This window comes from Aspergillus oryzae, chromosome 6 (assembly GCF_000184455.2).
Source record: "Aspergillus oryzae RIB40 DNA, chromosome 6".
Classification (NCBI taxonomy): Eukaryota; Fungi; Ascomycota; class Eurotiomycetes; order Eurotiales; family Aspergillaceae; genus Aspergillus; species Aspergillus oryzae.
The window spans coordinates 1,273,610-1,296,895 of NC_036440.1; the positions used below are offsets into that span (position 1 = coordinate 1,273,610).

A 23,286-nucleotide genomic window follows, 5' to 3' on the forward strand; every position below is an offset into this window, starting at 1 on the left:
CTGCAGGCTCCACTCTTACCCTACGCAGCCTAGTGGCTCCTGCAGGTGATCCAGTGAGAATACAAGCTGGGCGGATGTCGTTTCATCATCTTCCTCCACTGAGTCCCCAATCATCATAACCGTGACTACAATTCCGGCTCAGCCATCTGAGATCGCATGGGTCTTGAGGTTTTCCCCCCTTGCCGTGCCAATGGTCGCTAACAGGTACCTCCAATCAGCCGGCGTCGCGGGGAACCAAACCAGCATCATGCCCGGACGGCCATATAATTCGGCATCCCAAAGTGGATGATGTCGTCCTGTTTGGGCCTTGTCATTTGTGCGATCACCCATCGCCACTGACCCAGTAAAACTTTCAATATGAGGCAACATGTTGTCCCTTCTTTTTCGAGTCTTTGTTTCCTTACCGTGGGATTGTACCCTCAAGCCACGACAACTGCTCCATCGGCTGTCCGCCTCTTGGCACATGCCGCGGCCTGCATATTAAACCGGTTTCCTGTCTGGGACATTATTCATAAAACTCATTTTGGACCCCCCGGTTTCAGCCCTTGTTTACTCTTTTTTTTTTTTTCTCTGGTCTTTTCCGCCTTTTCCCCGTAACATCCATAAGAGTCTTCAGATTTGAGGCTCTTCCCTTGCGCCTCACCCAATCCAACCGACAACAGTCTGTCCTAAGAGAAAGGACTGACGATGGAGTGCGACTGAAACCCTTAAACGATTAAATCTCTTTTCGTGCTTTATCCCCTCTCGTTCCAGTCGTTATCTCGTACTCGACAACCATGGAGTCCAACCACAGGAGCGATGATCACAATACCGGTCGCCGAGTTCGTGAGCTCTATCGCTACTTTCAACCAGAACGAGTCCTCAGTGGGAACCGAACCTCCAGCAGCAATAGCTCGCCTTTCTCAGCTTCGGCTCCAATCCAGGATTCGTCCCTCGCTACCCCTCCGTCGCCGTCAATCTCTTCGCAACCACCGTTACTAGGCTCCACCGGCGCAGCATCTACGGTCGTGCCAGAGGAGGCTCTGGTCCTGGGCAATCCTAATACGACGTTGTCATCCTTCGCGCAGCTGGCAGCGTTGCGTCTGGATGTCGAGCGTGTGTTGACAAGGTACGTGGGATCTGTTCCGTTCTTGACTGAACTGCGGTAGTTAATCATTGTGCTATCTAGTGTCTCGGATCGTAACTCACAATTTATCCTAGCACAGTCAACGCGGTCGACCGCTACATCAAATAAGCATGAGATGTCAGGAGATGGGGTCTGGAGTGGTTGTAGCACCATTTCTACCGAGGCATGGAAGATGTGTGCGGTATGTCTCACTTGTCGGGAACACTATATCCACTCACTAATTAGACCTTTTCTCGTGTAGGCTACAGTTGCGCTCGGTCCCTCGAAGAAAGAGGAAGGCCACTGCAAGTTTTTGGTCATCGATGATCTAAGCCAACATGACGAGTACAAGGGCCTTTCCTTTGTGCGTGAGAAACCCAACTTTCGATTCTACGCAGGAACCCCTCTGACAACGGAGACCAATATCAATATCGGCTGCCTCTTCATCCTGGACACTAAACCCCATGATGGGCTGACCGACACCGACAAGCAGACTATGAAAACCGTGAGTATGCTTATCATGGACTATTTGCGAGTAAGCCGTCAAGCTTCTGAGGGGAGACGTGCAGCTCGGCTATCTCGGGGTCTCAGCTGTTTTGTTGAGGGTAGTTCGAGCTTTGTGGATACGTCACATCCTTCGTATGCTGGAAGCTTCGCGGCGGTTCCGGGCACACCCCAATCTTCTTGTCTGAGAGCGAATCACCTCTCAGTCGGTTCGCTCAACAGTTTCGAGCTCCCTTCGCGGCGATCCCAGAGCAGTGATGCCCGTTCAATCAGCTCCATGTCGGAGGGTCGGGGCGATTCCGGCTTGTCGCCACTTCCCGATTGGTGGTCGGGTAATCGGGGGAATCAGCGGCTGGATGAAGTCCATGGTAACTCGTGGGCCTTTAAGCGCGCCGCAAATTTGCTACGCGAGAGTCTTGAGCTCGGCGATGATGGCGGTGTCATTTTCTTGGAGGCAGGCAATACACCAATGCTCGATATCGAGAGCGGCAGCGACTGTTCCACGGAAAACAGCTCGCCGGCTCCCGTATTGGCTATCTCGACAAACGATGAACCATTCGCGCCGGGACCGGGCAGCTCTAATCTCTACCCAGCATCAAATTTCGATAGTAGTTTTCTACATCAGCTGCTCCGGCGCTATTCGAAAGGAAAGCTCTGGTCCTTCCACCGAGATGGTTTAGTCTCTAGCTCCGACGACGAAAAGCCTTCTCGGAGTCGTTCTCGAGCTACCAAGACCTCCGAATTAGGCAGGGGTACGGGAAAGAAGTGGAAGTCCTTGGAAAACTCCATGCTGAACCTTTACTTCCCAAACGCAACCCAGGTTCTCTTCGTGCCTTTGTGGAACGCCGCCAATTCCCAATGGTTCTCTGGCTGCTTTTGTTGGAATACGGTCGAAACCAGAGTTTTCAACTCGTCCGTGGAACTGAGCTCTGTCCTTGGCTTTGGGTCTTCGATCATGGCAGAGTATAGCCGGGTCGAATCGCTTATTTCTGACCGTCAGAAGGGGGACTTTATCGGCAGTATTTCGTAAGTATATCCCTGAAATCTTTAGTCTCGTAGGTCGGCTATTGATCGGTATCTCTTCCACAGGCATGAATTACGCAGTCCCCTGCACGGTATCTTGGCAGCGGCTGAGTTTTTGAGTGGGACGAAACTGGATGACTTTCAGGGTTCGCTCTTGGAAACCATCGATGCATGTGGCCGGACATTACTGGACACGATGAACCAGGTTCTAGACTACAGTAAGATTGTCTCATTGGAGAAGTCATGGCGTCAAATCAAGCGGGACAAAACAGTACCATCCGACTATCGGGCGCTTGATCGGCTATCAGCTCATTTGGACACGTATGTATCAACAGACCTAGCCCTTCTAACAGAGGAAGTGGTAGAAGGCGTGTGTCTGGGACATGCGTACGGTCAGAAGTCCACTATTTCATCTGACCAGCCTGTTGTGGTGTCACCTATGGAGGATCCAGGCGACAAAGGCAGTCTTTCACACCCTCGACCTGAAGTGGATGTCGTCGTGAACATTGCACAAAATGACTGGGTTTATCAGACCCAACCAGGAGCTTTGCGGCGCATTATCATGAATGTGTTTGGCAACGCTATGAAATATACAGATTCAGGTCGGGTGTCAGTGCGACTGGAGGTGACCGAGGCTGAGGGTCGTTGTCGCCGGTCAGGCATGGAGGAGTTAGTGACCCTCGTTGTTTCGGATACCGGAAAAGGCATTTCGGAGGAGTTTTTGCGCGGGCGCCTGTACACTCCGTTCGCACAGGAGGATACGTTGGCCGTGGGAACTGGCTTGGGGCTATCTATCGTCCGGAGTCTTGTGAAATCGCTGAATGGTCGCATCAATGTGAATAGCACGCCTGGTGAGGGGACTACTGTGAAGGTCACTTTGCCTCTCTTGCGACCGGATGTTGAAGATATCGCCGAGGACCCGCTAACCCCGCGGTCACCGTCCGCAAAAGAAAAGGACAGCCCAACCGAAAGTCGCCTCTTACGAGACAACCATGCAGGTCGACGGGTTGCTATCGCCGGCGTGGAGCCAGATGAGATAGCAGGCCATCCTTGGTGGTCTATTATTAGTCGTTACCTGACCGAGTGGTACGGCCTCGAGCTGGTCTCCTGGTCGTCTCAGGGCCCTGTCGACATCGTCCTTTCCGAAGGAGCCACTTCAGCTGCAGATCTGAAGAAGCAGTTTGCAACAAAAGTTCCAGCTCTTCTTCTCCTCTGCGACAAATCCGTCGACCGAGCTACGAAGCTAAAAGAGTGCTCTTCTCTCGCTAGCATAGTCAATATCATCCGTCCGCCATGTGGTCCACACAAACTTGCCAGAAGCATTCGGAAGTGTTTTGATTCACACGCTAACAGCATCCCGACCACGAAGTCCATTGTCCTCCCGGAACGACCCAAGTTCATACCCGATGGCAAAGGCGGCTTCGAGTCCGAGTTCTCCGATGATGTGGCAGATCTAACACCAGACGCCACGAGCAGTTCGGGCGCATCATCGTTACTTGGATCAGCACATTCCCCAACACATAGTGAAATTCCAGAAATCCTTCCGACCATAATGTCTCCTTCTTCTTCAGTCCGGGATCCATCGCCGTCGGAAATCAAGGAGCCGGAATCCAAGCCCCAGCGCCTCGCACGCGTACTTGTCGTGGACGACAACGCTATCAACCTCAATCTCATGCTGACCTTCATGAAGAAACGTAACCTGTCTACGCTGGACTCTGCTGAGAACGGTAAAGTAGCAGTTGATGCCGTTGAAAGGCTTCAACAAGGCTATGACCTGATTTTTATGGGTAAGTTATCTTTGTGATTTCTTACCCGCTAACTAGTCGGGCAATCACGGAAATTCTAACCAAAACGAATAGATATCTCGATGCCAGTCATGAACGGCTTTGAAGCCACGCGGGCCATTCGAGCGATCGAGAAGGAACGCGACTGTTGTACGCCTGCGACGATCATCGCCCTGACTGGGCTCAGCAGCTCGCGCGATGAGTCGGAAGCCCTTACTTCCGGCGTCGATCTTTTCCTCACGAAACCGGTTTCTTTCAAAGAGGTCTCGCGACTCTTGGAAGAATGGGCAGAGAACGGCCTAGGAAACCGGTGTCTGTCATCATGATCCATCTAGATCGGCAATAGACTGCCGGGTTTGGATTGGATTACACTTTGCATTTGTTTTGCATCTATCATAGGCGGCTGGTTGATTTGTTTTTAGCTATTTCATTAGATGTGGATATGTTCTTAGATCTGTCACGAGTGATACCCTTACATGATGATAATACACGAGTCATATGTTCTTGCGCAGCTGTATTGCTTTTAGTAGGCATCTTAAAGCGGTGTCATCTTCTTCATCCTGGCATATGTTTCATTTAGAAATCTAGCTTTGTTTTGTCTGTTTTTTCTACGCCACTCAATCAGGATCCTAGAAGCATAAAGCAAGAAAAATGCATACACTGAGCATCTGCCACCAATAGAGCATTTTCAAGCAATTTAGAGCATAATCCCTCTTCACCTTTACCAATATCTAAGAATCTAGACTATAGAAATTCTCTATATTGAAAAGCATCTAGATTAAATGCCGTGTTCCCTTACAAGAAATCTACTATGCTCACGGCAGTGCTTGATAATCCAAAATTGCAATGAGAAGTTTCAAAATATATATATATATATATTAAGGTATCATTCATAAACCGTAAAAATTAAATAATCTATTCAGGATATCATAGGACATATGCAGATATGCCATGTCATCAGACGAAGGTATCGGAAAGGCAAGTCATGGATATGAATCAAATCTAATAACGCTCAAGAAGCCACGTTCTTCTGGTGGTTTCGTCCATGGCGAGTAAACGTTTACTTTCGATGCGCTTGACGCTGGTGTAATTATTGACGACGGTTTCGCCGATGATGCTCTGCAGAGCGGAGTCTGCCTCCAGGGCGTCTAGACTTTGGGTGAGAGATTTGGGAAGCTCGGTTGTGATGCCTAGGGCTTCGCGCTCGGCTTGGGGTAATTTGGCGGCATCGTCTGTTTTGTTTTGTTAATTCATTTTATCCTGTTCAAGGGGTACTGTAAGATGGGGGTGAACTTACGGATACAATCCTTGACAGTGAGAGGGAGGTTCTCCTTCACGCCTAGGTAACCGGCGGAGAGGAAGGCAGCGATGGCGAAGTACATGTTGGCTAGTCCGTCGAGCGTCTTGATCTCCCAGTGGCCTGGAGAGATCTTGCGGATCGGGGTTTCACGGTTCTGCGTGCCCCATGTGACCCATTCGCTGCCGGCCCAGAGACCTGACTTCACGCGGTCGTAACTCACATCCTGCGACAGGGTGAATGCCGCCAAGGCTGGGTAGTGACGCATAACGCCGGCGAGGAAGGCGTCTTCCTGGGTGGGGGGAGCGATGGAGACATGAGCGTGGGACGCCGAGCCCGCGGCGTGGGGGAGTGGACGGGGGTGGAGCGTAGCGCGGAGGCCGTGCTGCTCGGCCACACAGGTGACGACTTGGCGGGCTTTGATCAGGGTGTCTACCGTGGCGATGGGCGAGCCTGGGGGCAGGATGAACTCAAATTGGCCCGGGGCAGACTCGGCGTGGAATTGCTCCAGATGAATGCCAATAGACGCGAGGGCTTCGACAATCTCCTCCAGCAAGGGGACCATCTTCCGGGTGTCGCTGGTCATTTGGGACCAGGAGTGGTTCCGGACCACGGGAACATAATCGGTCTCGCCCGCGTCGTTCGTGATGGGCTTCAAGAGGATGACTTCGATCTCAAAGCCGCAAGTGACCTCGATACCGTGCTCGCGCAGGTTGTTTGTGACCCGTTGCAAGGTTGTCCTCGGACAACCGGGCAGTGGGGCGCCTTCTTCCGTCTTCCAGTAGGTCATCACGGTGGCACTCTTCGAGTCGATTCCCACATTGCGGCGAAGGCTGGACAAGTCCGGCTCCATGTAGAATTGGCCTGTGACTGACCCTTCCGGCGCAATGCTATCATCTTGCAGCATCAGTTGGGTGCAGAGACAAATGCCCACCCGACGTTGCTTGCGCGCGATCTTGGCGAACTCCGCGACAGGGAACATCCGAACTCGGGTCGTATTGGTGTAGTCAATGAATTGCATCCAGATATACTTGACATCGGGATTACCCCGCATGAATGCATCGAGAGTAGCGGTCGACGAGGCGGACACGGAGTTCGCCGAGACCGGTGCCTCATAAGCGAGCTTCTCGTTCAAGCTGTATGCACGATTGGAGTTGTGGAAGAGGATGTCAGCAGCCGCCTGTTTCGCTTGATCGACAGTAAAATCGCCGTAGTGAACATAATCGACGAAGACCTTTTCCATCACATCGCGGAACTGCTTGTTGGCCAAGTAGAAGGTTTCCGGGAAGAAATGGCCGTCGGTACTCCACAGCAAGCGCGTAGTGGGTACGATGTCTAGACTGTCACGCAGAATGGACTCCTGTGCATCCCGGCTCACCATAGGGAAAACCTCTCCCAGGTCCAGGTAGACATTGGGGTATACACAGGCCAGATATCCGGCTTCCCGTGTGTACGGATACGAAGAATGCAGCAATACGAAATCTACTTCCGGGTACTGAGCGATTAATGACTGCAGGTGAGCCGGGTTGGCGAGCACTAGGTCGATGTCGTTATCGCCCAGTCCGGTGTGCAGCTGCAAAGGTTTGTTGGGGGCCGATGCGGTGGCGGCCTTAGCGGACTGCAGGAGATTGAGCGTCTGACGGACGACCCAGTCATTCAGCCGCTTGTCCTCCACCCGGTACGCAGACCCCTGTCCTTGGCCAACCGTACGCCCGAATGACTCGAGCAGAAGGGTATCGTCGCTGTCCTCGATAGGCTGGACGTTAAGCCCAGTTCGGTAGCAAATCACCGATTTGAACCCCACCACTGCGGGGTCTGCGATCGCCTCGGCGATACGTTGCTTAAAGCCCTCACGGAACTGCTCCCACCGCTCCCGCAGCACCGAGACGTCTCCTTCCTGAGGCCGGGCGTCGTCCCGCATCAGGGTGGAAATTGTTTCAGCGGCCAATATCTCGATCCGCACAATCCGTTTGGTCTGCGATGTGGTGAAGCGGTCATGCCATTCGTAAGATTCAATGTCTTGATCGGTCAGTAGATCGTCGAGAAGCAAAGTATGCGTGCCCTGCAGACACTCGCGAATCAGACCGTCATAGTCGCGCTGTACCCATGCGTCGCGTGCCGCCTTGACATGGTCCCAGTCGGAGGAGGCACAGCGGTAGAGCGCGGCGAGCTGTGTGGCGGCACGGTGTAATGGTAATGTAGAGGTGGCATTGCCCAGGGCGGAACCCTGGGCTTCTGAAGTGATTTGTTCAAAGGGATACTTGGCGTAGTTGCAGGCCTCATCACGCTTCAAGAGGTTATGGGCATGGTTATCAATGAGGGGATGTGTTTGGATCAAGGATTGGAGGGAAGTAAGATCCATGATTGATTAAGGAAAGATTGATTATTATGATTAGGTAGAGTTTAGAGGAAGAGTGTCGTAATTATGAGATAAATGATAGTATGTTCATCACAGAATAGGTTCTGGAAGTTGTATGACAGGTAGAGGAGTGTCGACCCGGACAGAAGACCGAGGAGTATATAAACGACCCGACCCAGGGAGGACCGATAGCAAGAGAAAAGAGAAAATAATCGAACAAAAATAGAAGGACAAAAAAGCAGTAGATGCTTACCCAAATAGGCAGTTCGTCAGCGTCCGAGTGTCGATCAAGTCGTCGAGATGGTCGGACTTGGAACAGGACAGTTAAGGCGCGATGTGACAATATCGGAGATGTTACCTCAAAAGAAAGAATGCTTAGTTCAGCGCCGGAGGGGATAAGAGATCAAGTCCTGGCATGATTGGCAGGGCACTCTTCCTGTCACAGGGAAGGCTAATCATGCCAATCCCAAGGCGGAAGACTCGACGACCGTGAGTTCGTCTGGAATCAATCAATCAATCATTCGAGAGCGAAAGATAGAAAAAGCAGGAGTGGATGAAAAAGAAGATCAAACCAAATCCATCGATGATCACTGGATAGCTCGTGCACTATACTGCATCCGGTAATCTCTACGAGCAGCGGCAACTTCCAAAGCGGTTAAGTGCCGACTTTTTTGCCCAGTTGGATGAAACTAACTAAACTTAGATGCTCCTCGGATCCGCTAGACCCCATCGAGTAATTAGTGCCTCTTCGGAGCTGGACTCCGACAACAAACGGAGTATAAGTAATCGATTATATTATATTCATTTATGCCTGAGGTCCGTGCCTTTTCACTACGATTGATTACCGCATGACATTTCTCGATTAGACTACCTAGAGCAGTTAATCAATTTGTCGAATCAGTCCAAAATGGACACCTAACCTGCATTGTACGCATAAGACCCTCTGTTATGCCTACTAATACTGTCCCTCGATCGTAAGAGTTCCCGTCTTTGTCACCAGATACTCATTCACGGCAACCTCCTTCCCACTTTCCTTACCATACCCGGACTCCTTGATGCCTCCAAATGGAGACTCCGCGGCTGAGGAGTTACCCGTGTTCATGCCAATCATGCCAGCATCCAAGTTCTCTAGTAACCTCCACATGCGATCAATATTCTTGGTGAACGCGTAACTGGCCAGTCCCATGCTAGTGTCATTGGCCAGCTGCACTGCCTCTTCCTCCGTTTCAAATTTATAGAGGGCAGCGATAGGCGCAAAGGTCTCCTCCCGGGACACCAACATGTCCTTGGTCATGCCCGTCAGGATCGTGGGCTCAAAGAAATACCCCTTGGTATCCGTGACCTTATTCCCTCCCAGAATCACGTCGGCTCCAAGTCGACGGGCATCTTCGACCTGGCTGAGTGCCTTGTCAATGCTCCGAGGAGTGGTCACGGGGCCCATCGTCGTGCCCTCTTTGGCACCATGACCCACGACCAACTTCTGCGTACGCTCCTTGAGTAACTGTGCAAAGCGATCATAGATGCCCGCCTGGACATACACCCGGTTGGCTGTGATGCACGCCTGTCCAGCATGCCGCCACTTCAACGCCATGAGCTGATCCAGCGCCTGATCCAGATTAGCATCATCAAACACCAGGAACGGACAGTTCCCGCCCAGCTCCAACGTCAACTTCTTCAGTCCATGCGCACAGTGCGAAGCAATCAATTTCCCGACCCGCGTAGAGCCTGTGAAAGTTACCTTCTTCACCAACGGATGCTTACACAACGCCTCACTCAACGACGGCGTATTCTCCAGATCCGTCGTCAGCACATTAAACACGCCCGCCGGGAAACCCGCTTTCTGCGCTAGATGCGCCAACACCAGCGCTGTCAGCGGTGTCTCGGGGCTCGGCTTCACGATCATGGTACAACCCGCGGCGAACGCCGCGCCCGCCTTGCGCAGGACCATCGCGATGGGAAAGTTCCAGGGCACTAAGGCGGCCGCCACGCCAATGGGTTGCTTGACCGTGAAGACCCGGCGGTTTGGCGCCGAGGGCACGCTGATGCTGCCGTGGATGCGCTCAGCTTCGCCGGCGAACCACCAGGTGAAACCGGTCGCGTAGTCGATTTCTCCGTAGGACTCGGCCAGCGGCTTACCCGTCTCGTGTGTGAGGATCTTGGCGAGGTCGGGCTTGGCTTCCCGGATGAGCGTATCCCATTTCAGGAGCCATTGTGCTCGCTGGCGGGGGTTACTTTTCTTGTATTGCTCGAACGCGGCGTGCGCGGTTTCCACAGCTGATGGAACGTCCTCGGCACTATTGGTCGGACAGCTGGCCCAAGGAATGTCGGTTCCGGGATCTTCACATTATCGAGGTTAGTAGCCGGCGTATCTACGTAGGCCTGTTACCTGGTACTGTACCAACGACCTCAAAGCGTTTCCCACTCTTCGCCTGGACCCAGCTGTTGCCGACGAAGGAGTCAAAGTGGAGCAGACTTGGGTCGTTCAGCTATTAACCGTGCATTAATTGGGGTTGTTATCCGATCGCGATGAAAGGACACATACCTCGAACGGTAGTTTATACTCTGTCGCCATGATGAACTACTACTATGTCTGTACGGTTGACCCTGTGGATTCCGTCGCTACAGAGAAATAAATACCGGGAGGAAGAGAAAGGGGGAGATCAAAATTTATAGGCATCTGGGATGCTCTTTCAACCCCGCAGCGCAACCCCTCTTTGGATTTTCTTACCCTCGGCAATGGTAGTGAAAACTTGTCACAGGATATATCAAAGTCCCCGCCCATTGCTTTCGAATTAAATCATATCCACCCCACAAAAAAAAAGCGAATGTGTCGTGTTTCCATGTCTATAAATTATCCATTGAAAAGAACGAGAGACAGAGGCTCTGAGGCTTAGATAGGGAGAAGACATGAAGGCATAAAGACATCTATGCAGGTATCACGTTTCCTCCATAGTACGATGAATTAACCATCACCATACTACCTCTGGCCAGGTACATTGATATTTGTTACAATAAATGCATTAATAAGCTGAATCCTGTGTTAATAGCCAATTAAGTATGGCCTTGGCAAGGCAGTGGAAAATCTTACATTAGCGTATATGCAAAAATAAACATCAATATACGCGGCCAGAGGGAGTATGGTGTAAGGCACACGCGGTGACCTTAGGCTATTCAGTGCGCTACTTAGTAGGTTCTAGGGTCTGCGGGATCTCCGGATATATGTATCCCCCAAACTCACGTTATATCCCATCACCACTCTCTTGCCCCTGTTTTATTTCCAAGCAAAAAGCGGGAACATGGATCAATAAACAATAACTTCTTATTAGCAAGTATTATTAAGAAATTCTCTCAGGTATTTGGAGGCATCCCCTACCTACGCATCTAGCAGATATAGACGGTAGATCTTACATGCACGGGGCTATTAATAGAAGCTAAAGTAAGAAAATTCCAGAAGCTCCCGCCTAACAACTGTATGTGATGCATAAGATGTAGTTCTCAAGGTAGGGACAACTCAGTATGTTGCCTCGGTCTTTGTCGATGGCGGAGACTACCGGAGTATGAAACTTTTCCATAAGAACGCTGGGAAAAAAACCTTCCATAAGGATGCTGAAATATTACCAGAACTTCTAGCAGCCTTCAGTAGTCATACTTTATAAACTGGAAGATTGGAGGGATTTCCACCGAGCTCGCAAGGGGGTGACAATTGGAAGAACATATAGATCATAATACCTTTCCGTAAATATATGTAGATCTACAGAACTATCGGATCGACACAATAGACCAGTTCCCACGGCACGACCATGGTGGACAATGTCGATATCTCGCAGGTGAGCCTTGGTCGGTTGCGTAGTCAACTTGCAATCATCCCGCAGCATCCTGTACTTTTCCGCGGAACTGTGCGGTCGAATCTTGATCCTTTTGGCGATTACGATGACGCCGTGCTTGCGGGCGCGCTACAAGCCGTGGGATGGCACCAGAATGAGGACAGCGCCTCAGAGCCCACTTCTTCCACACTCCGAGCATCCTCAACTGAGTCAGCCCGCGAATCTCTAATCAAAGGAGACACCGATATGGAACACGACTGCCTCCTCACGGAGGAAACCACAGAAAGAGGTCTGGACCAGCCGGTTGCCGACTGTGGAGAGAATCTCTCTCATGGACAACAGCAGCTCCTTTGTCTCGCTCGAGCCATCATCCGACGACCGAAGATCCTTGTCATGGATGAAGCGACATCATCCGTTGATAACCCAACTGACGATTTGATCCAGCGAAGCTTACGCTCGGCCCTTGGTCAATCTCAGCCCACCTTCCTCGTCATTGCCCACCGGTTGAAGACCATTGCCGATTCCGATCTGGTGCTTGTCATGGATGACGGGATGATTGTAGAGTCCGGCAGTCCAAAGGAGCTACTCCACTGTGATCAGTCATGTTTCCGGAGCATGGTCTACCAGGATCCGGAGGGGGAGATGTTAGAAAATATTATCTTGAATGGGGTCGAATGATCTCACTTTCTTGGTTTAGAGTGCTCCGGTAGGTAAGATAGAGGATTTATTGGATAATAGATTTATAACCAAGGCGCAACGAGACATGTATATTAGGTCAGTAATATAATCAATAGAAGAGGGTCTGTCTGAGAGCACATACAGCTGTACCTAGAGCTCCTTGTAACCAGTAAACTGCAAAGCCAAGGGCCCTTCGTCCCCAGTTAGTGACGTAGTAAAATGTGATATAGTTATCGACATTCACCGGCTTCGGCCGGATCAATTAGCCAACTGCATGACAAAAGTATAGGACTTCTGGGTGCACTTCTGTCTTCTAAGCCCTCAAATGCGCTCCCTAACAAACGCATGAGGCAAAGATTGCTCATTCATTATGGCATGGAACTAGTATGTATGGTCGAGGATAATGCACTATGGTCATTTAGTAGCCCTGGATTTAAGTAGTGGGCTTGGGGGACTTCAGCATAAGATCTTTTGTCAGCCCAACTAACTATTATCCCTGTGTAATCTCTTTCTGAGCGCGTTAAGTGGTCCTATCTACAAAGTTGGGTACCTTCCTACCCGTTGCACTGCGAACGAACCCATCTAAACCAGTGACGAACTTCAACTGGAAAAGACTTTCGTTGAAATCAAATACCATAAAGAAGTGCTTGACTTCTTTAATCAAATCTTCTTCGCTCAGTAAAGCCCCATCCGACGCTGTGCTTCGTAACAGACGGACTTCCAAGCATTTGTCCAATCCCTCCGGCTTGGTCCAAAGGATGACTTGCCACTGAAGGATGCCCCAACTGGCTTGTCGCATGAGCGCTTGAACTGTCTCAAACTCAAAGTACTCCCCGTACCAGTCGAAGCTGATCCGTTTGTCACGCCCATAGATACGGACAATCCGGTAGTGCTCAGCCTCCTCTGCGGGCAACCTTGCCCGAACTTCCGCAGGAAGTGGATGAAGAGATGCGACATCCCCACAGACATAGCGTACTAGAGGATTCCGCAGCCGCTGCAAAGAAGTTTGCAGAAGTGTTCCTTTCTCGCCGTCTGGAACACCCGCTATACACCCATCATGACAATTACTCTTCACTTCTGAACCTTGGTACGATAGAGGCAGGACCTCGAGAAGCATCGCTCGAGTGTCGTAGATAAAGTCAGCAGATGGCGACTCGGGATTATAGCCGGTCAGCAAAGGGTTAGATACAGCCCATGGGCCAGCCTCTGCGCTCCCAATCATCGAGCAGATGGTGACACCCCCAAGCACCGATGTAATAAATTTTCTTTGTGCGGGCGTCATAGGCTCGGATGTATATATCATCTTCCGTATTTGGAGAGAGGCTCTCTGGTTGACAGGCAGCGTGTCGAGATATCGGACTAACTGGACTAATTGCCCTGCATCGCCAGCCACCACATTGACACGATACTGATTCAGTGCGTCAACTAGCGCTTCCATTTCCATTTCTGCTCCAGCGCATAAAACAGAGGCTCCCGCAGACTCGAGAAGCTCTGTCGTGAGATCAAGAGCTCTGTGAAAATCGTTAGCCACAAGCCGCTACCAGCGTCGTAGTGCATTGACCTGCCGGTAGAAATGGCCGGAGACATGCATGGTTAAGACCCAGTCACCTGGCTCAATAATTTGACAGGCCCGGATTAAGGATCCTATCGCTGCTCTTTGATGACGATTCTCCAAAGAGTCTGTGGCAAACACCATCGGAGCACCCCCAGATCCACCCCCAGTCGTGCTAATATAGGTGCTTTGTCGATAACCATTTTGGGGGCTGGTATCCACGGTAAGTCGAGCAATGTGCTTGTATCTTTTTGGAAGAAGTGGTGAGTCACTCTCAAATTGAATCACAGGTCGAGCTATCTTACAGTTTGGCCTTCTCTGTGGGTGGAAAGGAATGAAGGTGAATATCCTCGGCGTAATCATTGGAATTCGCAAGGATGTCAGATAATCTTTCGCGTGTAGGAGCCCATTGGGTATCAGAGTAAAATGGATGGACCTTGGCCACGGTAAGGATCTGAGACAGGGGGTAATATTTCGCCATCTTGTCCTTATACTAGCCTGCAAGTATTCCGTTCAGTGTTTTTGTATGCGGTGGATCCGGTGTTATATGTACCATAGCTTCGTACCGTGACATTTGTCAATATGGGGAGCGGTTCACCGCTTGTTTTCAGCTTTTCGGCTGCATGACACAATAAACCATAGAGAATCGTACATCTGGCAGGGGGATCCATCCCAGTTTGATGCATCGAGCCTTCGTACATCACTCCATCACAGCGATACGTGTTACTATAGGGTCGTGCGACAGTCTCCCCTTGCATGTCAACACTCTCAGCCTTGGATTTCGCCGTCTGCCGCAAATATAGTATGTTTTAATAAAATCGATCAGGTTTGTTTATCCAGATCGTTGTGGGATCACGTGGCCGCTTGGCGACTCTTAACAGATCACATCCTGGTTTTCTAACTGAGCACTATCAAAGGCTATGCCTGAGCTTCTACGCCAAATAAAGGGCACATAAGGGGGGTGACGAACGATCCAGAGGATGGAACGAAACAGACAAACGGATAATTCATTATTCGAATGGGTTCAACTGCCTCGGTTCTCACCCTCAAGGACCCGAAGTCTATGCACTAAGTGGAGACCGTATCCAAGATTGCATGATCCTTCCTGTGGGTCGATCTCTGTAAGTGTACTGCCAATTAGGATTTCCTACTGGGGGAAGCAAGGCCCGACGCTCAGAAACAATACTCTAGTCAAATTACCCTTGTCATTGACTCCATCCGTGGAATCTTCGATTGACGAATTAGGGCATCGGCTACCAGGCCGCCATCTTGTCATATAATGAAGGCTCCATATGAGAATCCAACAATGAAGCTAAACACAGCTATTTACAACTTATTGGCTGCACCCCCAAGCCTGGCTGACTCGCTTCTCAATGCGTTCGCCGCTAGCACCGACCGTTCGGCCAAGGGGCTCGATGTAGTCTAGACACCGGCAATCTAGACTGCATGTCAAATGTATAATATCCCATAGGCCTCTCTCGCTTACCCCATCAATATTTCATTTCACGCCACCGCTACAGTTTTGTCTACCGCCCAGCCGTGCGCTGGTGCCGTCATAATGGCTCCTACTTTGTCCTCCGCAAACCTCATCCTTGCGTTTTTTGCCCTCCTAACTTCTTCTCGGGCGGCGCCATCTCCCTCTGTGCCTGCTGAAACTGCAGTTCCCTCTTCCAAGACCGCTGCAGGAGCTCCCCTGTTCCATAGCGAGACACTTCAGTCGACGGATGGCGTGCTCACCAAGCTCAACCTCCAGAATAACACAAGCCTCTTTGCTTTTGGTAGCAATTCTAGCTCATCCAAATTGAGCTTGGGCGACAGCGGCGCCTGTAAGGTCTTTCCCGGTGACTCGGAGTGGCCATCCACTTCCACCTGGTCACTCTTCGACCGGCTTCTCGGCGGTGCTTTGATTGAGACGGTTCCTTTGGCATCATCCTGTTTTTCATCATGGCCAGAATACGACAGCGCCCAGTGCAACCTTGTCTCGAATAACTGGACTGATTCCAACCTCCAGTGCGTCCCTGTATGATATGTAGATTAATCTTCCTCTACTGACTAATCTAATAGTGCCGCTGACCCGGCCTCAATTATGTGGCCGTTGTATGAGGGTCGGACGTGTCTACCCACTGATGACACATCCGGTACCTGCACCGTGGGCGGCTACAGCAAATATGCCGTCAATGTAAGCTCGGTCGCTCAAATCCAGCTGGCTGTTAATTTTGCTCGTAACACTGGCATCCGCCTGGTTGTCAAGAACACTGGCCATGACTTCAACGGCAAGTCTACCGGTGCCGGAGCTCTCGGCATTTGGACCCATAACCTCAAGGATATTCAGTATCTTGAGAATTATCAAGGTCAGGGATACAGTGGTCCGGCCGTGAGGATGGGTGCCGGTGTCCAGGCCACTGAGATTTATGCAAAGGCTAAGGAGCTGGGTTTCACTGCAGTCGGTGGTGAAGGCAAGACTGTCGGCGTCGCGGGCGGTTACGTCCTTGGTGGTGGTCACTCGCCCATGTCGAGTATCTACGGCTTAGCTGCAGACCAAGTGCTCGCTCTGGAGCTTGTCCTCGCAAATGGACGCTTTGTGACCGTAACGGAAGAAACCGATCCGGATCTCTTCTGGGCTCTCCGTGGTGGCGGTGGCAGTACGTGGTGATTCCCAATCTTTCATTGCGCTCTAAGCTAATCAAAGTACTACTCAGACACCTACGGTATTGTCACCTCGATCATTTCTCGTGTGCACCCCAAGGTTGGCGTGACAACATCAACCTTCAGTTTCTCCACCGGCGGCAACGTCACCGTCGACACCTTCTGGGCCGGTGTCCGCGCCTACTTGGATCGGTTCGCAATTAACGCTGACGCCGGCACCTACGCCTACTTCTGGGTGATGTCCACCGGAACCAACTCATTTTCGTTTCTCATGAACCCCTACTTCGCCGTCAACCACACCGTTTCTGAGTTCAATGCTTTGATGAAGCCATGGTTCGACGAGCTCAACCATTTGGGCATCCCATATACTCCCGACACGAAGTACCATGACAACTTCTACGACGCCTGGGACGCTGTTTTTCCTCTTGAGACTGTCGCCTCCTCGACGATGGTGACCGGTTCACGTCTGTTCCCCCGTGCCAATTGGGAAGATGCCAGTCTTCTTAACGAGACTTTCAACGCCCTAAAGACTACCGTCACTGCCGGATACCCGCTCCTCGCCTTCAACATGAAGGCTGAACTGCCAGAGGGTTACCCGGAGAGCTCAGCTAACCCAGCCTTCCGCCAGACGCTCATGCACGCCATTACCTCGGCGAGCTGGACTGCTAACTCCACGAACACCCAGATCCTCAACCAGATGGAGCATTTCGCCAATAACGTCCTTGGGATCTGGCGCAAGACCTGCCCTGAGGCGGGTGCTTACATGTCGGAAGCGAACATTCTGGAGCCAAACTTCCAACAGTCGTTCTACGGCTCGAATTATGAACGCCTGTACCAACTCAAGCAAAAGTATGATCCCTCGGGATTATTCTATGCCCCTACCGGAGTTGGTAGTGAGGACTGGACGGTGAAAAGCCAAGATGGTCTTCCCGACCAGAACGGCCGGTTGTGCCGTGTCTGATTGGCTCATTTGTCATCATACATGTAAATCTTCAAGCGTTCATACCATGTACAGTAGTGAACGTTACATCTTACACCCAATATCATACATATGTACATACTCAATCGGTTTAGAGTAAAAAGGCAGTTCAAAAATATACCCTCGATTCAAGCCTTGCCAACCTCTCCGCTCTAGTCATCTTCCCACTGTCTAATTCTAAATTCGATTCCCTTCCCCCTATCTCAGGTCCATTCCGATCCTCAACCAACAACCCCTTCTCGTTGTCTTGCCCAAAGTTAGCAGAGGAGCATCCCCCATCATCAACGTCTATCCCCCAAGCCCCTTTCTTAACCCCCCACCATCTCTCTAATTCTCCTCCAGCCCTCAGTGGCAACGCCTGCCACTCCGCCATACTTTCCATTCGACTTCCCCTCGACGAAGCCACCACATCCACAGGAACAGCAAGACTACCTTCCTGTATTTGGGATTGCCTCTGTGGTTGCACAGTACTTCCCGCCCGTATCTGGGAATATACCGAGAACAAAGCTGCTTCTGTCGCTGCGAGACGATGTTCAATATGGGTGATGTACCCTTGCGGGAGACCTCTAGTACTCATTAGTATGTAGAATAGCACATCTATTAGATACGTGATGTATATATACGAACCGTTTTCCACTCTCGGGGTATATACATTTGCTTTGAGATAATGGAGTGGTGGCACATTGTGTGCAGATCGGACTTAATCATTAGTTCTAATTTGGGAACGTGGTGAGTGATTGCGCATACAGGAGTCGGTCACACTGAAGTAGTAAGTCAGTTAATGCGTCGATAAATTCTCAGAGGAATGCTATCTCGATCGACATCGGATACTGACTTTGCATTTCTTCTGTCGACATGGTTCGCAGGAGATGGGGTTTTGGGGATGAGCGGTCGCCATGATGTCTGTAGTCATTTTTGTTGGGTGATTATCTTATTTACTCTGCGGGTATCATAATATGGATTCTGGTGGATATTAGTACTATAAGATGGCGAGTTGGAGACTTTAGGTTGGAGGCAACGTCAAATGTATGCCGCACGAAGAAAGTCCGGTCGCGTGTGATTGGACAATCTCGTAATTTGCCTGAGGCGATTTGTGCCTGAGGCATGACTGTGCATGCCTTGCATGATCGAGAGGTTGACAACCTATAGTAGATAATAGATTTGCTAGTTTAAGTCTCTTTTTCTAGTTTTTATTCAGCTAGATCTTCTTCTTTTTCACTTGTCCTCTTTTTTCCTCTTTTTTAAATTGAGTTACGGTTTTTTTGATTCGCTGGATTAAGTGATCTTCTCCACGTGCTTGCGTAGGGTGGAAAATATATTTCCGGGGGAACTTGCTTTCAAGTTACCCCCTTCATTCCCCCAGACGATCGTCGCCCTCAAAGACAAGCTCAACGAGCCTCTGTGTATCATGCGAGTGGAACGAAGAACATACCCACACACTCTTTACGGGGACATGCACTTGGCTTGAAACGCTGTACGCCAAGGGGTGATTATCATGCTGCACTTGGCAACCTGTCTCCACCCCCACACAACTCTATCAAGCTCTTCCGGCTACTATCACTTCCCAATCCAATAAGAATCTTGTCCCCCATCGCTGAATCATGGACTCACCGCACCATGATTATATCACTTCTCCCGCCAAACGGCACAAATCGAATCCGCCGCGAGAAATTGGTGTGATGAGGAAATCTTTCGTTGACAATGGCTCCGCCACGTTCCTCGGCAGCTCAAGCGGCATTCATTTCATCCGCACTGTCTACAACTCATTTGCCCGTCGCTCAGCGCACCTGAGCCAGTCTAAGAATACACAGGAGAATCTAGTTCCCGGTGAAGATGACCAATTGCTCCAGAGCCCAGGATATGATGCGCAGGCAGTGAAGAAAGAGCTGTGGGCGCCGCAGGAGCTGGACCACCGGTCCTGGACAGCTTCATTTGAACAGCTTGTGCAATGGACGAGAAGCTACTTTGAATGTTGGCATCCGATGTTTCCGTTCCTCTCTGGCCCAAAGTTCCTTGAGCTGCTTGAGCAGATTAGCCAGGGCGGGTTGGACGGCGTAAAGACAACGGACGTGATTCTCATCCGGTCCATTGTGTCTATTTCTCTGATGGATGGTCGTCAGGTGACTGCTACGAGGAGTACGCCTGTGCCCGCAAAGCTGGTCTTTCGCACAGTTGATCAGGCAATGGAAAGCCTGCACACGCTTTTCTGCGACCCGCCTACAATATCCATCCTCCAGGCGGCTTTTAGCGTGGCATTGTTCCTCGCTTCGCTGCTGCGATTGAATGCCGCCTCGCGAATCGGTGGCGTGATAACGCGCACCGCGTTCCATCTCGGTCTACATCGATGTCCGGCGCGATTCGCCTGTTTTAGTCCAGAAGAAGCTGCAGTCCGACAGCGATTATTCTGGTCGATCTACTGCCTAGAAAGATACCTCTCCCAGTCCCTAGGTATTCCACTGAGTATCCGAGATGACGACATCGACGTGTGTTATCCAGGAATAGAAAGACACGGTGAAGGGGTATACGGTAAGTAGCAAGTTTTCCGCCTGATTTACAGCACTCACATCTAAAGTTCTAGATCCAAACCTCCGCTTACTCACTTATCTGGCCAAATTCGCCCGCGTAAGAGGCTTAGTCCTCGAACTCCGCAATAAGTCCATCCTCCACAGCCAAGAAACCTCCAACACCGCAACTCAGGTGAACGGGGAGCTCGCCCACTGGTGGAACGAAGTCTACGATGATGTTTACCCCGTGGAAGAGGACCCAGGACTGACACCACTTCATCGTCTCCTGCTAATCGTCTTCCGCCATGAGTCTATCATCTCGATGAACAGGCCACTCCTGGCGGCCGAGCAATCGTCGCCAGAGTACAAGACGGCATTGCAGGTGTGTATTGAGTCGTCTAGGTCACTGATCACTGCGCTCAGAGGGTATGTCCTGCCCGGCGGTCAGGGAACCGTGCCGCTGGTATGGCCATCATTCACATGGGCCGTCTGGATGAGCTGTTTGATCCTAGTATATGCAGCATGGGAAGGGGATTTTCCCGTGCTATCCGCTTCACGGTAAGAGCGAGATATTTCTGAGCCATAAGAAGCAGGCCTAACAACATTGCATTAGATACGCCAAAACTGGCCTGTCCATCCTCCAAAACTTATCTCTGAGAGGAAATACCTGGCCGCAGACCTGCATCGAAGCCATCCGCGATCTAGAATCTGCTCTATCCAACCCACCGCCAACGCCCCCAATCGACAACCGACCAGCAAGCCCAGGGCCTGCAGAAGATAGAGCCCCGGATTACCCCACTAACATTGTCGAGGACCCCAGGCCAGCTCCGCAATATCACCCTTCGGTTGTATTTGGAGACTCGTCGATCAATAATTTTCCTCTTACGTACCCCTTTCCAGACCCCGGAGATTTTGAATCCGGGTGGAATGACCTGTGGACCGTGGCGGATGGGCCCTGGTTAATCGAAGAGAACTTCGATCAGAATTTCGGGTTTCACATTTAGCCATACGTTCACATAATAAGTTACACCTGCGCGTAAATACCAACGGGAACAACATCGGCAGTCAGTTCCCCCAACTTTCCCCGCGATAGACGTACTTTGGAGTAGTCCGTACGAGCGGGAAAGGAAATCCGGAGAGTGGCAGGATAGACGAGGCAGCGTGGCGATCCGGACATGTCCACCTCCGGGCTCAGTATACCGGACAGAACAAGTCCGGCGGGGTTGACAAACTCCGTCGCCTCGCAAAGGATTTTCCAAACATAAATACGAATGAAAGCATACAGAAAGAACTAAAATCCAAGGCAAATTTATCCGAATATCTCACAGACAACATCCTTGTATCACAATTTGGATCATACACTCTGCACCATGAAGACCTACAACATCGCTTCGATCCCCGCGGACGGCATCGGCCCCGAGGTCATCTCGGCCGGAGTTACTGTTCTCAACGCCTTGGCCGAGAAGCTTAACACTTTCAAGCTTGACTTCACCCACTACGACTGGAGCTCGGAGACATACAAAACTACGGGGAAATATATTCCCGACGGAGGACTGGAAGACCTGAAGCGCCATGATGCGATTTTGTTTGGAGCTGTCGGAGCACCTGGTAAGTACTCAGAGATACACCGCCGCCGTGTCCGGGATCGACCTAGCCCGCATATGCAATACGACATTGTGCAGCTAGTATGCCACGATGATTATTAATGTAAATACCTGCAGATGTGCCCGATCACATTTCCCTCTGGGGTCTCCGTCTTTCGATCTGCCAACCGCTGCAGCAATATGCAAACGTCCGACCTACGCGCGTCCTCCGGGGCACACAATCACCGCTTCGGAACTGCCCCCCCGGCAAGTTGGACTGGGTGATTGTTCGTGAGAATAGTGAGGGCGAGTATGCCGGACAGGGGGGTCGATCCCACCGCGGCTTCCCCTGGGAAGTAGCCACTGAGACCGCGATTTTTAGCCGGCACGGCGTCGAGCGAATCATGCGGTTCGCTTTCGAGACGGCGGCTAAACGGCCACGGAAGCTACTGACCGTGGTCACTAAGAGCAATGCCCAGCGCAACGGTATGGTCCTTTGGGATGAGGTTGCGACCGAAGTGGGGAAAGAGTTCCCAGAAGTGCAGGTGGACAAGATGTTGGTGGACGCGATGACTACAAGGATGGTGTTGAAGCCCGAGACGCTGGATACGATTGTTGCCAGTAATTTGGTACGTTTGACTTTCCCTTTTTTTTTTTTCTCGCCTTTTCCTTGTTCCTTTTATCCAATCCTTTCGCGTTTCTTGCCCTACCCGGGATTTTCGGGGGAGGGTTGTGGGCATTGATAAAGCTTTTCTGGACGCTTGGCTTTGAGGGGGCCGGATTGATATTACCTTATTAAATTATGGTTCTGGGTCATGGGCTGATGCTGATCAATCGGGATCCCTAGCATGCGGACATTCTCTCCGACCTCGCAGCTGCTCTCGCCGGTTCGATAGGAATCGCACCGACCTCCAACTTGGACCCCACCCGACAGCATCCTAGCATGTTTGAGCCGATTCACGGCTCAGCATTCGATATCACCGGGAAAGGCATTGCTAATCCCGTGGCCACCTTCTGGACCGCGGCCGAGATGTTAGCGTGGTTGGGCGAGGAGACGGCGGCTCAGAAGCTAATGGAGTGTGTGGAGAACGTGTGTGAGAGGGGAATCTTGACCGCAGACCTGGGAGGTAAGGCCACGACCAAGGAAGTCACCGAGGCCATGGTGGGGGAGATCCAGCGACTGTAAGACATGGTACACTAAGTTAAAACGCACATTGTGTTAAGGTTTTTTTTTATTGTTTATAGAATCTAAATTTTTAAGTTTTTCTTTTTTTTATTTTTTATTTTCACTCGGAGGGTATATCCCACGGGGTTATAATGGTCCGGGACAAGAAAAGGACAAGAAAACGTGGAGGAGGTCGATCGCTGCTTGTTTTTCTGGGGGAGAAGCTTCTTTTCCTCCGGGATATTCTCGCCGCGCAACTAGAACAGTAATGCCGATGCAGCCC

At 51.0% G+C, this 23,286-nt stretch overlaps 9 protein-coding genes across 9 annotated transcripts; 5 read left to right on the top strand and 4 right to left on the bottom strand.

Annotated features, from left to right (window-relative positions):
• Positions 1–776: 776 nt before the first annotated feature.
• Positions 777–4,742, top strand: AO090020000218 (putative sensor histidine kinase/response regulator; the record flags this gene model as incomplete). The annotated part of the gene is made up of 6 exons (XM_023238107.1): positions 777–825; positions 982–1,108; positions 1,169–1,307; positions 1,368–2,635; positions 2,669–4,419; positions 4,492–4,742. The coding sequence occupies 6 exons, from the start codon at positions 777–779 to the stop codon at positions 4,740–4,742; spliced, it is 3,585 nt and encodes a 1,194-aa protein (XP_023092745.1).
• A 676-nt stretch (positions 4,743–5,418) lies between these two features.
• Positions 5,419–8,075, bottom strand: fluG (extracellular developmental signal biosynthesis protein FluG; the record flags this gene model as incomplete). The annotated part of the gene is made up of 2 exons (XM_001824517.1): positions 5,419–5,648; positions 5,714–8,075. The coding sequence occupies 2 exons, from the start codon at positions 8,073–8,075 to the stop codon at positions 5,419–5,421; spliced, it is 2,592 nt and encodes an 863-aa protein (XP_001824569.1).
• Positions 8,076–9,027: 952 nt separating this feature from the next.
• Positions 9,028–10,644, bottom strand: AO090020000216 (NAD-dependent succinate-semialdehyde dehydrogenase; the record flags this gene model as incomplete). Its single annotated transcript, XM_023238108.1, has 3 exons — positions 9,028–10,409; positions 10,495–10,558; positions 10,615–10,644. The coding sequence occupies 3 exons, from the start codon at positions 10,642–10,644 to the stop codon at positions 9,028–9,030; spliced, it is 1,476 nt and encodes a 491-aa protein (XP_023092744.1).
• A 1,228-nt stretch (positions 10,645–11,872) lies between these two features.
• On the top strand, positions 11,873–12,574 carry AO090020000215 (uncharacterized protein; the record flags this gene model as incomplete). The annotated part of the gene is made up of 1 exon (XM_001824515.1): positions 11,873–12,574. One exon carries the CDS (start codon positions 11,873–11,875, stop codon positions 12,572–12,574), a length of 702 nt encoding a protein of 233 aa, XP_001824567.1.
• A 554-nt stretch (positions 12,575–13,128) lies between these two features.
• AO090020000214 (uncharacterized protein) lies at positions 13,129–14,018 on the bottom strand (the record flags this gene model as incomplete). Its single annotated transcript, XM_023238109.1, is given in 2 exon segments — positions 13,129–13,156; positions 13,174–14,018. The coding sequence occupies 2 exon segments, from the start codon at positions 14,016–14,018 to the stop codon at positions 13,129–13,131; spliced, it is 873 nt and encodes a 290-aa protein (XP_023092743.1).
• A 93-nt stretch (positions 14,019–14,111) lies between these two features.
• AO090020000213 (uncharacterized protein) lies at positions 14,112–14,607 on the bottom strand (the record flags this gene model as incomplete). Its single annotated transcript, XM_023238110.1, has 2 exons — positions 14,112–14,337; positions 14,432–14,607. The coding sequence occupies 2 exons, from the start codon at positions 14,605–14,607 to the stop codon at positions 14,112–14,114; spliced, it is 402 nt and encodes a 133-aa protein (XP_023092742.1).
• Positions 14,608–15,684: 1,077 nt separating this feature from the next.
• AO090020000212 (FAD-dependent oxidoreductase) lies at positions 15,685–17,733 on the top strand (the record flags this gene model as incomplete). The annotated part of the gene is made up of 3 exons (XM_001824512.3): positions 15,685–16,136; positions 16,191–16,768; positions 16,826–17,733. 3 exons carry the CDS (start codon positions 15,685–15,687, stop codon positions 17,731–17,733), a joined length of 1,938 nt encoding a protein of 645 aa, XP_001824564.1.
• A 1,619-nt stretch (positions 17,734–19,352) lies between these two features.
• On the top strand, positions 19,353–21,259 carry AO090020000211 (CeGAL family transcription factor; the record flags this gene model as incomplete). Its single annotated transcript, XM_023238111.1, has 3 exons — positions 19,353–20,277; positions 20,330–20,813; positions 20,869–21,259. 3 exons carry the CDS (start codon positions 19,353–19,355, stop codon positions 21,257–21,259), a joined length of 1,800 nt encoding a protein of 599 aa, XP_023092741.1.
• Positions 21,260–21,625: 366 nt separating this feature from the next.
• Positions 21,626–23,024, top strand: AO090020000210 (putative tartrate dehydrogenase; the record flags this gene model as incomplete). Its single annotated transcript, XM_001824510.1, has 3 exons — positions 21,626–21,863; positions 21,977–22,467; positions 22,686–23,024. 3 exons carry the CDS (start codon positions 21,626–21,628, stop codon positions 23,022–23,024), a joined length of 1,068 nt encoding a protein of 355 aa, XP_001824562.1.
• Positions 23,025–23,286: the final 262 nt, after the last annotated feature.